The sequence below is a fragment of the Cicer arietinum genome, chromosome 2, assembly GCF_000331145.2.
Source record: "Cicer arietinum cultivar CDC Frontier isolate Library 1 chromosome 2, Cicar.CDCFrontier_v2.0, whole genome shotgun sequence".
In the NCBI taxonomy this organism is placed as follows: domain Eukaryota; kingdom Viridiplantae; phylum Streptophyta; class Magnoliopsida; order Fabales; family Fabaceae; genus Cicer; species Cicer arietinum.
The window spans coordinates 4,271,131-4,286,678 of NC_021161.2; the positions used below are offsets into that span (position 1 = coordinate 4,271,131).

The following is a 15,548-nucleotide window of genomic DNA, read 5'->3' on the forward strand; positions in this document are numbered from 1 at the left end:
AGAGATTTAATATATAAATATATATATAACAATTTTTAGTAGATTTAATATATATGTAACAAAATATAACAGATCATGTGTAAAAAATACCTTAGACAACGTAGATGGCCGCACAGTACGTAGAGGATATTAGGGTTCCCAACGTATATAATTATTTGAAAGATGTAGAGGATATGAGGGTTTCCAACGTATATAATTATTTTAAAGATGTATTTTACAGTGCTTGTGAAAAAAGCGCTGTAATAGGTAGTTAAATTCAATGAAAGCGCATGTGTTTTACAGCGCTTGTGAAAAAAGCGCTGTAATAGGTAGTTAAATTCAATGAAAGCGCATGTGTTTTACAGCGCTTGTGAAAAAAAGCGTTGTAACTGATTCGCGAAAGCGCTTCCTTTTACAGCGCTTTTTTGACAAGCGCTGTAAAGGCCTTATAACGTGATGCGCAAACGTTATATGACCTACTACAACGCTTGTTTTACAACACTTTGCATCAAAAAGCGTTGTAATAGGTTCCGTTATTTTTAAAATATAATTACAACAGCGCTTGTGTTTAGCAAGCGCTGTAAAATGGGCGTTGTTAAATGTCATTTTTGGCGTAGTGATTTTAATTCATAACTGATGCAGCTTTGATTGCATCATCCATTTACTTTCGACGTAAATAGAGTTTTTTTATATCACCGTACTCCCATGCAATTTTTTTGTATTAATAATAATTTTAAAGTTTAATATTCTTTTAAATATTTTATTATCATAATAAAAATTAGATATTATTCTTGATCCTCTTTAATTTTGTTGATTGTATTTCTCTTCTAAATGATTTGCACTTCACACCTCTTTAATTTTGTTCTCGTTATATTTCTTTTCTAAATCTTTTTGCACTACACATTTATTTATTTCATAATCAAATATTTTTATGTAAAAATATTATACATTATTTTTACCCATTATAGTATTATAGATTTTATATTTTTTTAATTTCCAATACTAATTTCCGATAATATTTATAAATGTTTTTGTCATATATATATATATATATATATATATATATATATATATATATATATATTAGTGTGTAATCCGCATGCGTCGCACGAAAATAATTACATAAATAAATTGTTATATTAATTTATATATATAAATTCTCGTAAATTTTATTAACATTGACATTAAGTACACAATTTGAATTTTATCATAAATTCAATTCCATACAATAAAAATAAACAACTTACGATAAAAAAAAAATGTAAGTGTCGTTAAAATAAATACATGTTTACAAATTATTTATTTTTTAATTCTCCAAATAATCTTTTTTTCATTCCAAAACATTTACTATAAAACAATACTTGTAATATTAAACAAATAAAAATAATAATTATTGAAAAATTAAATAATTAAATTCGATCAAATAATTTTTTTTGAAATAATAAATATAGACATGTTAAGTAAAATTAAATAAATTTAAAGATGAATAAGCAACTTAATAATAAATTTTTATTTTTATTATTTAACATAGTATATTACTTGTTGTAGTTTAAATATTAAAGAAAAATAATCTTCCTCTTGTTACGCTACACGTAAGAATTGTTATTATCTTTTATGTTGTCTTCACGAATCTTTCATGAATCATTTAAAATTGTTGATTTTGACAAATGTAGTCTTCGTGAATCATTTGAATTTGTATGATATTTAATAATAAATTTAGAATATAATATATATAGTACATTATTAAAATAAATAAAAAAGGGTAAAATCATGTTGTAATTTTGATTGTATATATTTTTTTAATTTATAAATAATTTTATATTTGTCTATATAAATTATGTTATTTGTTTGGATGACATGGCTTTCAACAATATTTTTTTTTCTCAATTTTCTAACCGTTATTTACATTCATTCGAGTTAGATATAGATTTAATCTAATTTTGTGTCATCAACTATTTAAAAATTTAGAATCGGAGTTATTAAGATAAATGATTTTTTTTTCTTTCAAAAACTGTTGTTTATTTTTTTATTTTTAAATTACTTTTCTTAATAAAAACTTTATATTTAAATACTCTGGTTAAGTGATATTTGGCAAATTTGGCAAAATATTATTTGGGCTTTATTATATTTTATAAGATTAAAAGTCTGAAGGAATTCCTTAAAGTGTGTTTTGAGGCACAAGTTGTGACAGTTTATTCCCACCGTTGCAGCCGCAGCCTCCGTCTCTCTCTGAGCCAAATGTCGACGTCGGCGTTTGATGCTCTGATGTCGGGCGCACGGGCTGCCGCCGCTAAGAAGAAACATCCGCCGGAGCATACATCAGACAAGAAAAGGAAAGCCTCAGAGTTGCAGTCTGTTGTTCACTCCCAAAATCCTTCTAACAGCGCCGAACTGAAGGAGCGGATTTTACGTCTGAAGAAGAAGCCTTCGGAGTTTGATCCCATCACGGTTGCTTGGTGGGAGAAGGGTGAACCTGTTCCGTTTCTGTTCCTCTCTTTGGCATTTGATATGATCAGTGAAGAGAGTAGCAGGATTACAATGACGGACATTGTGTGCAACCTTTTGAGGTCTGTCATTTACGCTACCCCTGAGGATCTCTTGCCTGTCGTTTATCTATCTGCAAATAGAATCGCTCCACCACACGAAGGGTTGGAATTGGGAATCGGTAAAGCTTCCATTATCAAGGCGCTTGCTGAAGCCTGTGGTAGAACTGAGAAGCATATTACCCAGCACTATAAGGTGGTTATTGGTTGCTTCGTTCTTTCTTAATTACATTGCATTACCATTTTTTTCATTCATGTTTCTTTTTGCAGGATTTAGGTGACTTGGGCTTAGTTGTCAAAGCTAGTCGTTTGGCTCAGTCTATGCTGCGGAAGCCTGCTGCATTGACTATTACTAAAGTTTTCAACACCTTTCGTCTTATTGCTAAGGTATATATATATATATATATTCCTCACCTTTTATATTTTCTTTTTCTTAAACTCATTTTCATTACAATTTTGTGTATGATGATCGATCTTCAAATCTGTTGATAAACATGAGATATGGTAATTTTTTGTTTAGAGCTGGAGTTTTATATATTTTGTGCTTGTTGATGAATGTGTATAGGAATCTGGAAAAGACAGTCGAGAGAAGAAAAAGAATCATATAAAGTCACTTCTTCTTGCAGCAACTGACTGTGAACCTTTGTATCTAATCCGTTTGCTACAGGTTGCTGTTTGTTAATTATCTTTGTGAGTTTGTACTTTTATAGGTGTATTTTTTATGGGTATTTGTTAATTACTTCTTGGGTTTGTTTTCTAGAAAGAGTTGCGGATTGGATATGCTGAGAAAACTCTCTTTTACAATGACGGACATTGTGTGCAACCTTTTGAGGTCTGTCATTTACGCTACCCCTGAGGATCTCTTGCCTGTCGTTTATCTATCTGCAAATAGAATCGCTCCACCACACGAAGGGTTGGAATTGGGAATCGGTAAAGCTTCCATTATCAAGGCGCTTGCTGAAGCCTGTGGTAGAACTGAGAAGCATATTACCCAGCACTATAAGGTGGTTATTGGTTGCTTCGTTCTTTCTTAATTACATTGCATTACCATTTTTTTCATTCATGTTTCTTTTTGCAGGATTTAGGTGACTTGGGCTTAGTTGTCAAAGCTAGTCGTTTGGCTCAGTCTATGCTGCGGAAGCCTGCTGCATTGACTATTACTAAAGTTTTCAACACCTTTCGTCTTATTGCTAAGGTATATATATATATATATATTCCTCACCTTTTATATTTTCTTTTTCTTAAACTCATTTTCATTACAATTTTGTGTATGATGATCGATCTTCAAATCTGTTGATAAACATGAGATATGGTAATTTTTTGTTTAGAGCTGGAGTTTTATATATTTTGTGCTTGTTGATGAATGTGTATAGGAATCTGGAAAAGACAGTCGAGAGAAGAAAAAGAATCATATAAAGTCACTTCTTCTTGCAGCAACTGACTGTGAACCTTTGTATCTAATCCGTTTGCTACAGGTTGCTGTTTGTTAATTATCTTTGTGAGTTTGTACTTTTATAGGTGTATTTTTTATGGGTATTTGTTAATTACTTCTTGGGTTTGTTTTCTAGAAAGAGTTGCGGATTGGATATGCTGAGAAAACTCTCTTATCTGCATTGGGACAAGCAGCAGTGTACTCTGAAGAACATTCTAAACCGCCTCCTGAAATTCAGTCTCCTTTAGAAGAGGTATGCCATCTGGTTGAGATTCAGAAATATGATATAAAGTTAATTGGCTCAATTAACTTGACATTCTCGTGAGGGTGGGTGTGAGGGACAATATTTGCTTTGGTTTTCAACTTTTGGAGTGCATTGCCACTAAAATAGTGTCATTCCATTATTGCTGTCAATGCCACATAAATTAGAATGATCATACCAATTTCTACTCAATCTATCAGTTTTTTTTTTTACTTTGGGTTTCTTTTTGTATCAGGCTGCAGAAATCGTTAAACAAGTATATTCTGTTCTCCCTGATTATGAAAAAATAGTATGTGCACTGCTTAAGGATGGTGTATGGCAGCTTCCAAAGACATGCAATTTTACTCCTGGTGTTCCAGTTGGGCCTATGCTGTCAAAACCAATCACCAGTGTATCCGAAGCTGTAAATAAGTTCAAGGACGTAGGGTTCACGTGTGAATACAAATACGATGGAGAGCGTGCTCAGGTGATTTTTCATGGTTGAAGTTTCCTTCAGATATTTTCTGGTTATGATTCTTATTTAGTACAATAATATTAGCTGTATTGAGACAGATACATTACATGGAGAATGGCTCAGTTGAGATTTACAGTAGAAATGCAGAAAGGAACACTGACAAATTTCCTGATGTTGCAGCTGCAGTTTCAAGGTAAAAAATCTGAATGTAGAATATTAATTATATTTGGGATCTATGACATCTGTTTGTTATAGTAGGTTTTAGTCCTTTAGGTTTGAAAGGTTGAACATAAATATTCAAAATAGATAAGTTATATTGATATGCTGTGAATGATATGTTGGTTTTTACTACAAAAGACAAGCACTATTCCTCGTCTATACTCTATACTCATATTAGACTATAATAATCTTGATTTAATTAGAAAAAACGTGAAATACACTGAATGATGGAAACCAATCCTAAGGGATAATTTAAGATACTCTAAATATTTTACTATAGAATAATGAATAATGATGCACTGTGTTTAGATATTCCATCAGAAACGAAAAGTCTATCGATTATATTAAGATAAGGATTAAGGACACCAGTTGCTTCCTATTTCAATATTTTCTACATTATAGTTTCTCATATTTGCTGTTAGTGAACAGGTTAAAGAAAAGAACAGTATCATCATTTGTTCTTGATTGTGAAATTGTTGCATATGACCGTACAAAACAGAAAATCCTTCCTTTACAGGTACTTCCAATTCCGACTTTGTAATTTTTAAATATTTCAATTCATCATTTAGTTATTGCTAAAACTTTTATAGTGTCAGTCAATCAAAATTAAATCCTTTTGTAATCAATGTCTCTGTTTTTTTATCTTGCGATTCAACTTTCCAATTTCTGATATTTAGCTTGAAGAGTATAGATTAGACACATCATATAACCTTAGATCATGACAGGTGCTTAGTACCCGGGCTCGCAAAAATGTAGCTGTGAGTGATATAAAGGTTGATGTATGCATATTTGCTTTTGATTTGTTGTATCTTAATGGCCAAGCACTACTTCAGGAAAACCTGAAAATTCGTAGAGAGGTAATTTTTATCTTTGTCCGTCCAATAGTTTCATTTATTGTTATTTTGCCTGTGATAGATAGGGCTTGATCTCATTTGATTTTGAAGGATTGTCCACTATTGTATATCGCCATCAAATAATTAAATTGTAAAAATTATTTGAATTGATTTTTCTGTTGTTAGAGTTCTGGTCTGTAGGCCAACGTCTTTTAGATCATCTTACTAATAAGGATATAGCGATTGTTGCTAAATTGAAAGAGGAACAACAACAAGCTGTTTATTAAGCCATATCTTTACAGTATTGAACCTAAGTTGATGTCACATTTTTGTCCATATAGGACCTACTATGATGTTTGGGATAAGGCTAGAAGCCTTTATTCTAATGGTATTCAGAGAGTGTACGAGTTTGTTCTCAGTTTGGTTTAAGACGACTAATACGGATTTTATTCTCTTATCTAGCTTGAAACCAGTCCACTATTGATGAGCTCAAACTTATGTTGGTTGGTGTTAGGAACTTGCAATTCCTAACCTTGATGATTAGGGAAACGGGGTTTATTTGCCGTATAGTTTTATGGATAAAAGAAAAAAAGATACAAGAGTACTCTAATCCTCTTAAACTTGAGCACTCTCTAGTGTACAAGTTTTAACAAAAACGAAATCCTAATCCCCCAAAGTGATCTCTATTTATAATGCATAGGAATAACCTCACAACCGAAAACTAACTAATCCTAAACAAACAACTAACTACCCTAAGTCTCGAGTTTTCAGTATTACCCTTTCTCCTATAATAAACTATATTTGTCCTATCTCTAGTAGAGGGCTTTTTTCAGTTCCTAACAATACCGCTCACTCCTGAAATAACCTTGTCCTCAAGATTGAACACAAGTTATAGCTCATGCTTTTGCTGAACACAAGTTATCGGGTTCTTAAAGATTTTTCAGTTTGCAAGTGAGGCAGGTCAATTGTATCTCTTTTTCACTATTTATGATCAAATGTTAATGTTCTCAAACAATTACTCAATGAATATTATGTACTATTTATATTAGGAAGAACTATATAATGATTAGGGTCTAGTTTTATCTCTGCAGCATCTTTATGCTTCATTTGAGGAGGAATCTGGATTTCTTCAGTTTGCAACATCAATGACATCAAATAATGCTGAGGAAATGCAAAAGTTTCTTGACGAAGCTGTGGATGCAAGGTGATCGATAGTTCTAGTTTAATTTAAGTTCATGTAGATAGAAACTTGATGATCCGAGTTAAAAGTATATACATCATGTTAAACCTCTTATTAGAGAACAATATAAGAGGAGAGGGCAGAAACAAATTATGGCAGTTATGTTTTTGTTTTTTGTTAGTTACGTTGTTTATTTTTCGGATAAATAACTAGTTAATGACAAGAACAATTTGGTAGGCAAAGGGAATTCAGGCATAAATTGAGGAGGCAAGCCTATCCGAACATCACAAAATATTAGGGCTGTGACTTGGGAACCAGTTTCAACTATCATAGAGCAATTACCTTCATGTCACCTTGAGGACAAGGTGATTCTTTTGGAGGGGAGTATTATTGATTAGTGAACGGAAGGAGAAGGCAGAAATTAATTATGGTAGTTATGGGCAATTATGTTTTTATTATTTTAATGTTATGTTGTTTATTTTTAGGAACAGATAGAGAAAAAGGGGAAAGTGACTATTGGGAAGGTATTGAGTAGTTATGAGAGGAAGAAGCCATAACTCTTTAATTCTTGGAAGGGAGAGACCAAAACACTTGAATATCTTGGATATGAATTGCCTTGCAACAATAGACTATCTCTTTCCTTCGTTTATGTGATACTTCCTAATTTGCTGTATAGTAAAAAAACTGATTCTCTATTATGAGATAACAGTCGATAGGTTGTTATAAATAAATTGTTGTTCCTTCTAATTTTATTACTATAGATACAAGTTTCTATCGCATCCTTTCAGCATAATTGAGTATGATCTTTAGTTATCTTTATGTTGTTACACTATTATTAAAAGCGATTGATAGGCACTTGTAGACATTAGTTATCTTTATGGGTCTTATTGATAGGCACTTGTAGACATTTGTTTGGATTCTCTTGCATTAATTTGAACAAGATTATTTATCATTTGGCTTGTCTCCTTATTCGCAGTTGTGAGGGATTGATTATTAAAACATTAAATAAAGATGCTACATATGAACCTTCCCAGCGGTCACTCAACTGGCTAAAACTGAAGAAAGATTATTTGAAAAAGTGAGGTTGTCGTGTCTTTTTCTCAAGTTACACTTGTATTAATGGATTTCTATTTATTAATGCACTCTCGTTTGCAGGATAGGGGACACACTAGATTTGGTACCTATTGGTGCTTTCCACGGTCGTGGGCAACGTGCAGGTGATCATGAATCATACTCTCTACTGCGGTGATTGCTTATATTTGTTACTTGTCATTTTTAAGCAAATGACCTCTAATATTTCACTCACATCCGAATAAGACTAGGTTATTGTGCGATTTTTCGTATACTTCTGTTGTAAACCTGAAATGAGTGGTGACATGATATCTTGTAGGAGTCTATGGTGCCTTTCTCCTTGCTTGCTATGACAACGATAAGGAAGAATTTCAAACTATTTGTAAGACAGGTGCGTGTTTTCATGTTGACAAGTCAATACTCAGATCTTTTGCATATTTAATATAATTTTCTCTCATACTCTCATCTCATGTTCGTGTAGGAACTGGATTCTCTGAAGAAGAGCTTGATGAAAGTTTTGCTAGCCTCGGCTCTAAAATGATTCCAAAACCAAAGGTCCCTTACTCGTTTTCCTTTATGAACCTTTTAAGACGTGCTCAATATTTGATAAACTTACCGGAAATCCTCTTTGGATTTCAGGCATACTATAGACATGCAGAGAAAATCAAACCTGATGTCTGGTTTGAAGCCACTGAGGTAAGGATAATCTGGACTGTTTTTTTTTGTTTTGTTGCAATTTCATTAATTTTGTTTTTCCATACTGTCCTTTAACTTTCCAACATTGATGATTTTCCTTAAGGGGATATAAGGTGGATGAATTAGTTTGGTAGGTTGGACATAGAGTAGGAGTGATAATGAGGTCACGAGTTTAACTCCTCTTACTAACACAACACACTAATACAAACCTTTGCTAGCAAAAAAAGAGATTTGTTGTATACTCGACCTTATTGATTGGTATTACTATGCTGTTCTTTTAAATTTCCTATTGCCTCAATGGAAATTCTGGAAGTATTTTCATATTATGGAGGATATTGTCGCAATCTAATTACACACTTAATCGTGGATGTAGCAAGCTTATGATACGAAGCACTAAACCATTGCACGTACCATAATTTTGACAATGTGACTTTTTAAAAGAAGTGAAAGATCTAGAAACATTGCAATTTCAGGAAATTCTGAAAACTACTTGCTATGGTGTCAGTTAGTAGACCCTGTCATCAAAGCTCACAAATTGCATCACTTTCGTGTTAATCTAACAATTCCTCCCAAATTCACTACTCTTGATGATGCGAATGCAAATGGTGTTAGTGCTGTGTACGACGCATGGGAGACACAACATCAGATCCTGGCTGCAATCAACGATGACGAAAAGATAGGAGGCTTGAAAGCATGGCTCCACTCTGTTCTAAAATAATTGTCGCATTTGACCGTTTCAAAGATATTAAGAAAAGATGATAAATAAAAGAGAATAATGATCTATCAAATTATCCTTATTAACAATTGGTGTATTCCAATGATCATAAATTCAAGGTGGAAGAATGTTAATTAGTGGATACAATTGGAAAAAAAGAAATTTAAATTGCACCAGAAACTCAAGGTTATTGTGGGATGGAGGGAGTATCGTTTATTTTTATCCAATAAAATTGCTTTACGCTCACTGTTTCATAGATATTAACGTCAGCTATGTGTTTTATTTTTTCATTTAGGTGTGGGAGGTGAAAGCTTCAGACCTCACCAACAGCCGCGTTTACCAAGCTGCAATGGGCTTAGTATATTCAGATAAGGTATTACAAACAGTCTATAAAATGGAAATTGATGTGGATATTAGGTCTGTTATGAGTGTAAGTTTAAAAAGTCCATCTTTAAAGACTAGTCCATTAGATAGGAGGTTTGAAAGCCTGGCTTTTAGGTGAGACTCTCTAATGCAGGACTTGTTGCAATGAACCACCGTTCAAGAGCTGATGCCTTCGGCAACTTTAATTTCACGAATAGCCCTTTTGAGAAGTCGACCCTCTCAATAAAAGCATCACATTATAATTGTAAGGCCGAAGGGGGAGCTCATCCTAAAAGACTAGTCTATTAGGTGGGAGATCTCCCTGACTTATACACATCACTCTTCACGGCCATATCTTAACTCTTATCCAATATCAAACTCTCGACATACTACATCTAAAGCGTGACCCATGATGTCCGATAATGAATGACCCAAATCAAAATTTTGAACATGTTTTGATACTATCTTTGAATTTAGATTGAGTCTAACTGAACCATATAAAACTACTGAAATGCTTAGTGAAGGATGCATTCCACTTTTAAACACTTTTTCAAGGCACATCTTGTTTAATGTGAGATTCAACAATAGTTTCTCATAATGTTATTCCACATTTTAACATTGGTTAATCGATTATCATAGATTTTAACTTCTATTGGTGGTACTTCTATATTTTTTATAAAGGGCATATCTCTTCGATGTCCACGTCTAATTCGAGTTCGGCATGACAAAGCTCCTGAGCAGGCCTCGTCGTCTGAAATGGTAAAATACAATCTTTTATTATCTGACATACAATATATGTTATGGAGATGGAAAAAGAGTAATGAAAAATATTGGAAATTGAATTATTTGGTCATGCTTTTATTCACTTGTTCTCAGGTTGCTGAAATGTATCGTGCTCAAAAACAGAACCATCCCGAACAAATGGAAGACAACAATTGAAAACTCATAGATCTTACTATACACTTACTTTCTCTTTTCTCTCTCATCTTCATTTCACTTCTTCCCATCCCTCAATGACTAGATCTACACACATGCTCACAGTAAATAATATGATACTCTCATCAATAATCTTTACGAGGGAGTAAAGATTTTTTTCATTGTTCATTTCAACTTTTTTATGGTTATTTTTCCCCTCAATTTTTCCATGTACTTATCTTTCACATCATACTTTTGTATCTTGTCTTGAATAGATATTATAATGGATGCTAACATAAGCTCTATTAATGGGTGTTGCACCAATCCATAAAAAAAAATACAAACACTATCTTGTCTCATCTTACCATTTTCATAGTTGCAACATCTTTAAAATATGCTTCTTTCTTTTTTCTTTTAAGCAAAAATTATAATGGAAAAGTATCATATCATACAATTGACTTTACAACTATGTTGACGCCCCAAAACTACCACTATGAATTGCAACATCCTTATAAATTAATTAAATACAAAAAGTAAAAGTTTTAGGGACTAAGCAAAATCCAAAGAAATAAGGATGGATAAGATTGTCTCATTAAAAATCTTACTTGAAAAACTTAAATAGATAAAAACAAGGTGAAAGAAAAAAGAATACAATGCAATAGAACAAACATCATTAGCAATCTAAGAGGTAATGAATAAAAAAAGGTAAAAGGAAATACTATACCAATTGTAATAAAAATCATTCTAAATACATGGCAGCGACAAATGCTACCAAATAAAACAATGAGTGTAAAACTCCATATTAGCAAACATATCAATACACTTGTTACCTTCCCTATAAAAATAAGAAATATTGAAGTGCTTCTTTCTTTTATTCAACAAACTTTAACTTAACTTATTTATTTTATGCAACTTTAGAGTATGCTTATTTCCTATCTAATCTATTATACATGTTATAGTCTAAAGGTCAGCCAATTCATATATATCCACATTTGTATTTTCCATTCAATTTTATTTTATTAACAATAATATTATTAAGCAGTATGCGAAAATTATCCACCACGATGCATCACATTTTTTAGCCACCCGCTTCATGAATTCTTTGATCTGTCCCTGATTATACATGAAAATTTATAAGATTGAAGTATGTATGAATACTTGTGTCTATGTGTGAATGAAACAATAATATATAGATAGTGAAATGCAACTTATATTTACAAACACAAAAAACAGGGAAAAAGAGATTAGGAGAGAGATTTGGTGTTCTTTGGGAGAAGCGGCAACATTTTTCTTTGTCAAGTGGACACAATCACAAATTTATATGCAGTTTAATAGATAAAGGGTTTTTTGTTAGGTTAAGTTTACTAGTTTTCTAAATTTATAACATGATAGAGTAAAATAAAAATATTACACTCATTATATGTAATTGATTCCCTTTCACAATAAAGCAAATAAATATTACACTCATTTTAAAAGTATTTAATCAAAATTAATTAAAGTTATAATTTGATACTTTAAGTTATTTTTTTAAAACATAAACTGAGTCATAAAATGTGTGCATTGTTACATTTTTTTTAAGTTATTCCATTAAAAAAAAATGCACGTGTGGCTGTTATCGATTTAATATGGCAATTTTAAATAATTTTTTATTAAAAAAATATTTTTAAATTAAATTTTTGTTTATAAAATTAAAATATCGAAAAAATTTAAACAAAATCCAGAATTTTTTTTCTTCATCATGTTCTTCCCACTATTCAACCTAAATCCATAAATTTAAACAAAAATTTACGATAAACCCTAAAACTTCAAACCCAACAAAATCTAAAATTAGAAAAAGTGAGATTGAGTTGAAGATGACTATAAAGACAAATAACTTTAAGAACCTTAAATATTTAATATGGATATTTTTATTTTTAGTACAAAAATATATTTTAAATAATTAACAACAAAATGCCATGTAGACTTGCCACCTTAGCATGTTTAAGACACATATATGTTTTTAAGAGATTAAAGACTTAAATAAGAAAGAAAAAATATAACGAAAATTCTTGTGCAAGTTTTAAATGGTAAGGGTTGAAACCAAAAAAAAAAATCTAAATGTTATAGATAAACAAGATAAAGATGAAAATTATAATTTTGTCTAAATTATTTAAATTAAACATTCTTTTATAAGTTTAGATAATATGATTGCGAGGGGATTGTGAAATGGAAGTTACATTTTGTAACTTCTCTTTTTAACCGTAAAAATATATATAAATGTGTGGTGGCAATGGAGAAACACTACTTTAGATACACGCAAAATTACAAAATAAAATTTATCATGTAGTGTAACCGTGATTTCGTTAAAGTTCAAACACAAATTCAATCATATTTACAAATATAAATATTTGTAAGATATTGTTTACACAAAAATATTCTAAGTTGTTTGTCAATAACGGATAACGAGTCGAATGGAATATGTGCCAAATTAGAAGCAGTTGAGGCGATTATGCAATAACTAAGAATTAGGTGAGGGCAAAAGAGTCGAGTTTTGCTCAATCACATCAAGTATTATTGGATTTTCTTAATCAAATAATGCACAAGGGTAATAGACTAGGTCATACAATGTGGAAATTGAGGTACAATCAAAGAGAAACCCATATTCCCAAACACAAACAAATGAGTCGATTGAAGTAGTTAAGGTACAATGTGTAGTTGGCCAAGAGCCATACCTGATAAGATCTAGGTTTTAATATTCATTCTTTAAATACACATTGTAATTACTAATTTAGAGACACCTCAATCAATCAAAAAATATATTTTTTACTCATAATTTATCTTTACTTTACACGCATTTATGTTTTACTTAATTTGTAGTATTTGTGAACTTTGAAAGTTAGCCATGGAATCAGCTAAAAAGCTCTCAACAAGTGATTCACTTTCTTCAAAATACGCCAAGGAATGAACTATGTTCTTTGGTTGTGAGCTCTCTAACTACTCCAAAGAGTGTTAAATATGTCGATGGGAAATGTTTATTAACTAAGACCTAACTATCAAAGTAAGTGCAATAAATGTATTGTAGATTGTTTGATTTATTAATTCCTCTTAATGACTATTAGAACAAGGTTAAGATGTAAATCTTATCAGCCACGACTCCTGGCTAACTAAAAATTATGTCTTAACCGCTTTTAGTCATCTAACTTTGCACAAAAATGTCTAAAGTCATAAGTTGTCTTCACTTGGATTGCTTCCACTATGTTCTCCCAACACAAACTAATGTCTGCGAGTTTTATTCTTCCTATCATGATTATAGATCCTAAAAAAATAGTTGTCACTTCCACTCAGTGAGTGTTTCCCACCAAAATAGAGATTTGGTTGCTATCGGGCCAAATTATCAACTTACACCAATATTTTGATTGTATTTAATTTACATAATCAAAAAATATATGATATAACTTAGTAGGATTCGACTTCTCTACCCTAAAATGATTTATAGTTGTTCAATTATTGCATAGACTATTCTTGATTCGACTAATATTGTTTTCGAATCATCTGCTGTTTTATGACTATCAATTTAGAATATTTTTAAGTGTAAATATTTAGTGAGTAAAAATTTATCATCGCCTAACTTAACACTTGTTAAAGTAAATATAAAACCTACAATTGAAGGATACAATTCATTCCTTGCTATATTCGCTTAAAGTAAATAAAAGAACTATAGTTGAGAACTTTTAAATGAACTCACAACTAACTTTTGAGTTCTTAAATATACATATAGACTTAATTACAATTTTGATTCTCCTATTTTTATCAATTCACGGAATTGATTCCTCTATATTAAAAGTCCAATTTTGGCTCTCCTTCGTTTTTTTTTAACTAAAAAATAATAATTTAATATATTTTAAATAATGTAAGATGCAATTCCATGATATAGAACGATCTAGCTATATTAATTATTCATATGTCATTAATTAAATTACAAATATAAAAAAAAATTGAAATTAAAAGTTAAGTTTTTACGATGTTTTATTTTGATTTTATGAGTTTTAGTTATTCTGAAATTGAAAGTTAAGTTTTTATTTTAATTCACGTTTTTTTTAGTTAATAAATTATATGAGTGACAAAAAATATCGACTTTTAAATATGTGAATTAATTTCGTGAATCAATAAAAATAGAAGATTAAAATTACAATTAAACCATATATATATATATATAATTAAATGTATGTGTTAAATATTAAATAAAAGACTGTAATATTAATTTTTTTATTTTTTATATATATTTGTACGTAACAATTTAACTCTTTCTTAATTTGACAAGTTATTTTAAAATATTATTATTGAAAAAAATATACCTTAATTATATATATATATATATATATATATATATATATATATTCTTTTTTTTTTTTTACTTTTAACGTTTACTATATCTTTAGTTCCTATAAAGATCTAGTTAACTCAAAATGATCTAATTTTAACTTCTTAATTATATATATATATATATATATATATATATATATATATTCTTTTTTTTTTTTTACTTTTAACGTTTACTATATCTTTAGTTCCTATAAAGATCTAGTTAATTTAAAATGATCTAATTTTAACTTATCATAAAATGATCAAATTAAAAATTAAATAAGTATAAAGTGATATATTTAACTGAAAAATTATTCATAAGTACACGTAATTTAAATATGCCATTGATCTACAAGAATTGAAGTTCGAATGGAATTTAAGATTCTACGCTGTTTTTTTTTTAAAAAAAAAGTTAAACGTGACCAATTTGAAAATATTAAATATTAAAATTAATTTTAACTTCTGTTTTATTTTACTATTATTATATTATTAAATGGTGATTAAATTTCTATTTTAGTTTTGTTTTCATACATAATAATAATAAT

General features: G+C 30.3%; 1 protein-coding gene across 2 annotated transcripts; it reads left to right on the forward strand.

The window, feature by feature from the left end:
- Positions 1–2,135: 2,135 nt before the first annotated feature.
- Positions 2,136–10,884, forward strand: LOC101505725 (DNA ligase 1-like). 2 transcript variants are annotated; one of them, XM_004489555.4, is made up of 17 exons: positions 2,136–2,718; positions 2,793–2,909; positions 3,088–3,189; positions 4,091–4,207; positions 4,452–4,682; positions 4,769–4,863; positions 5,319–5,406; positions 5,615–5,746; positions 6,814–6,926; positions 7,879–7,980; positions 8,058–8,119; positions 8,293–8,364; positions 8,455–8,528; positions 8,613–8,669; positions 9,680–9,757; positions 10,429–10,506; positions 10,624–10,884. In XM_004489555.4, exons 1-17 carry the CDS (start codon positions 2,218–2,220, stop codon positions 10,684–10,686), a joined length of 2,082 nt encoding a protein of 693 aa, XP_004489612.1. In that variant the 5' UTR covers positions 2,136–2,217; the 3' UTR covers positions 10,687–10,884. The 2 variants fall into 2 exon arrangements, with proteins under 2 accessions (XP_004489612.1, XP_027187501.1); XM_027331700.2 differs by lacking the exons at positions 2,136–2,718; positions 2,793–2,909; positions 3,088–3,189 and adding exons at positions 3,338–3,526; positions 3,601–3,717; positions 3,896–3,997.
- The last annotated feature ends 4,664 nt before the right edge of the window (positions 10,885–15,548 follow it).

Bases quoted from the DNA above. Each gene is read 5' to 3' on its own strand.
- LOC101505725 (XM_004489555.4), top strand. From the start codon at position 2,218: ATGTCGACGTCGGCGTTTGATGCTCTGATGTCGGGCGCACGGGCTGCC. The intron at 6,927-7,878 runs GTGATCGATAGT...CCTTATTCGCAG, and splicing joins GACGAAGCTGTGGATGCAAG to TTGTGAGGGATTGATTATTA. The intron at 9,758-10,428 runs GTATTACAAACA...TTTTTTATAAAG, and splicing joins GCTTAGTATATTCAGATAAG to GGCATATCTCTTCGATGTCC.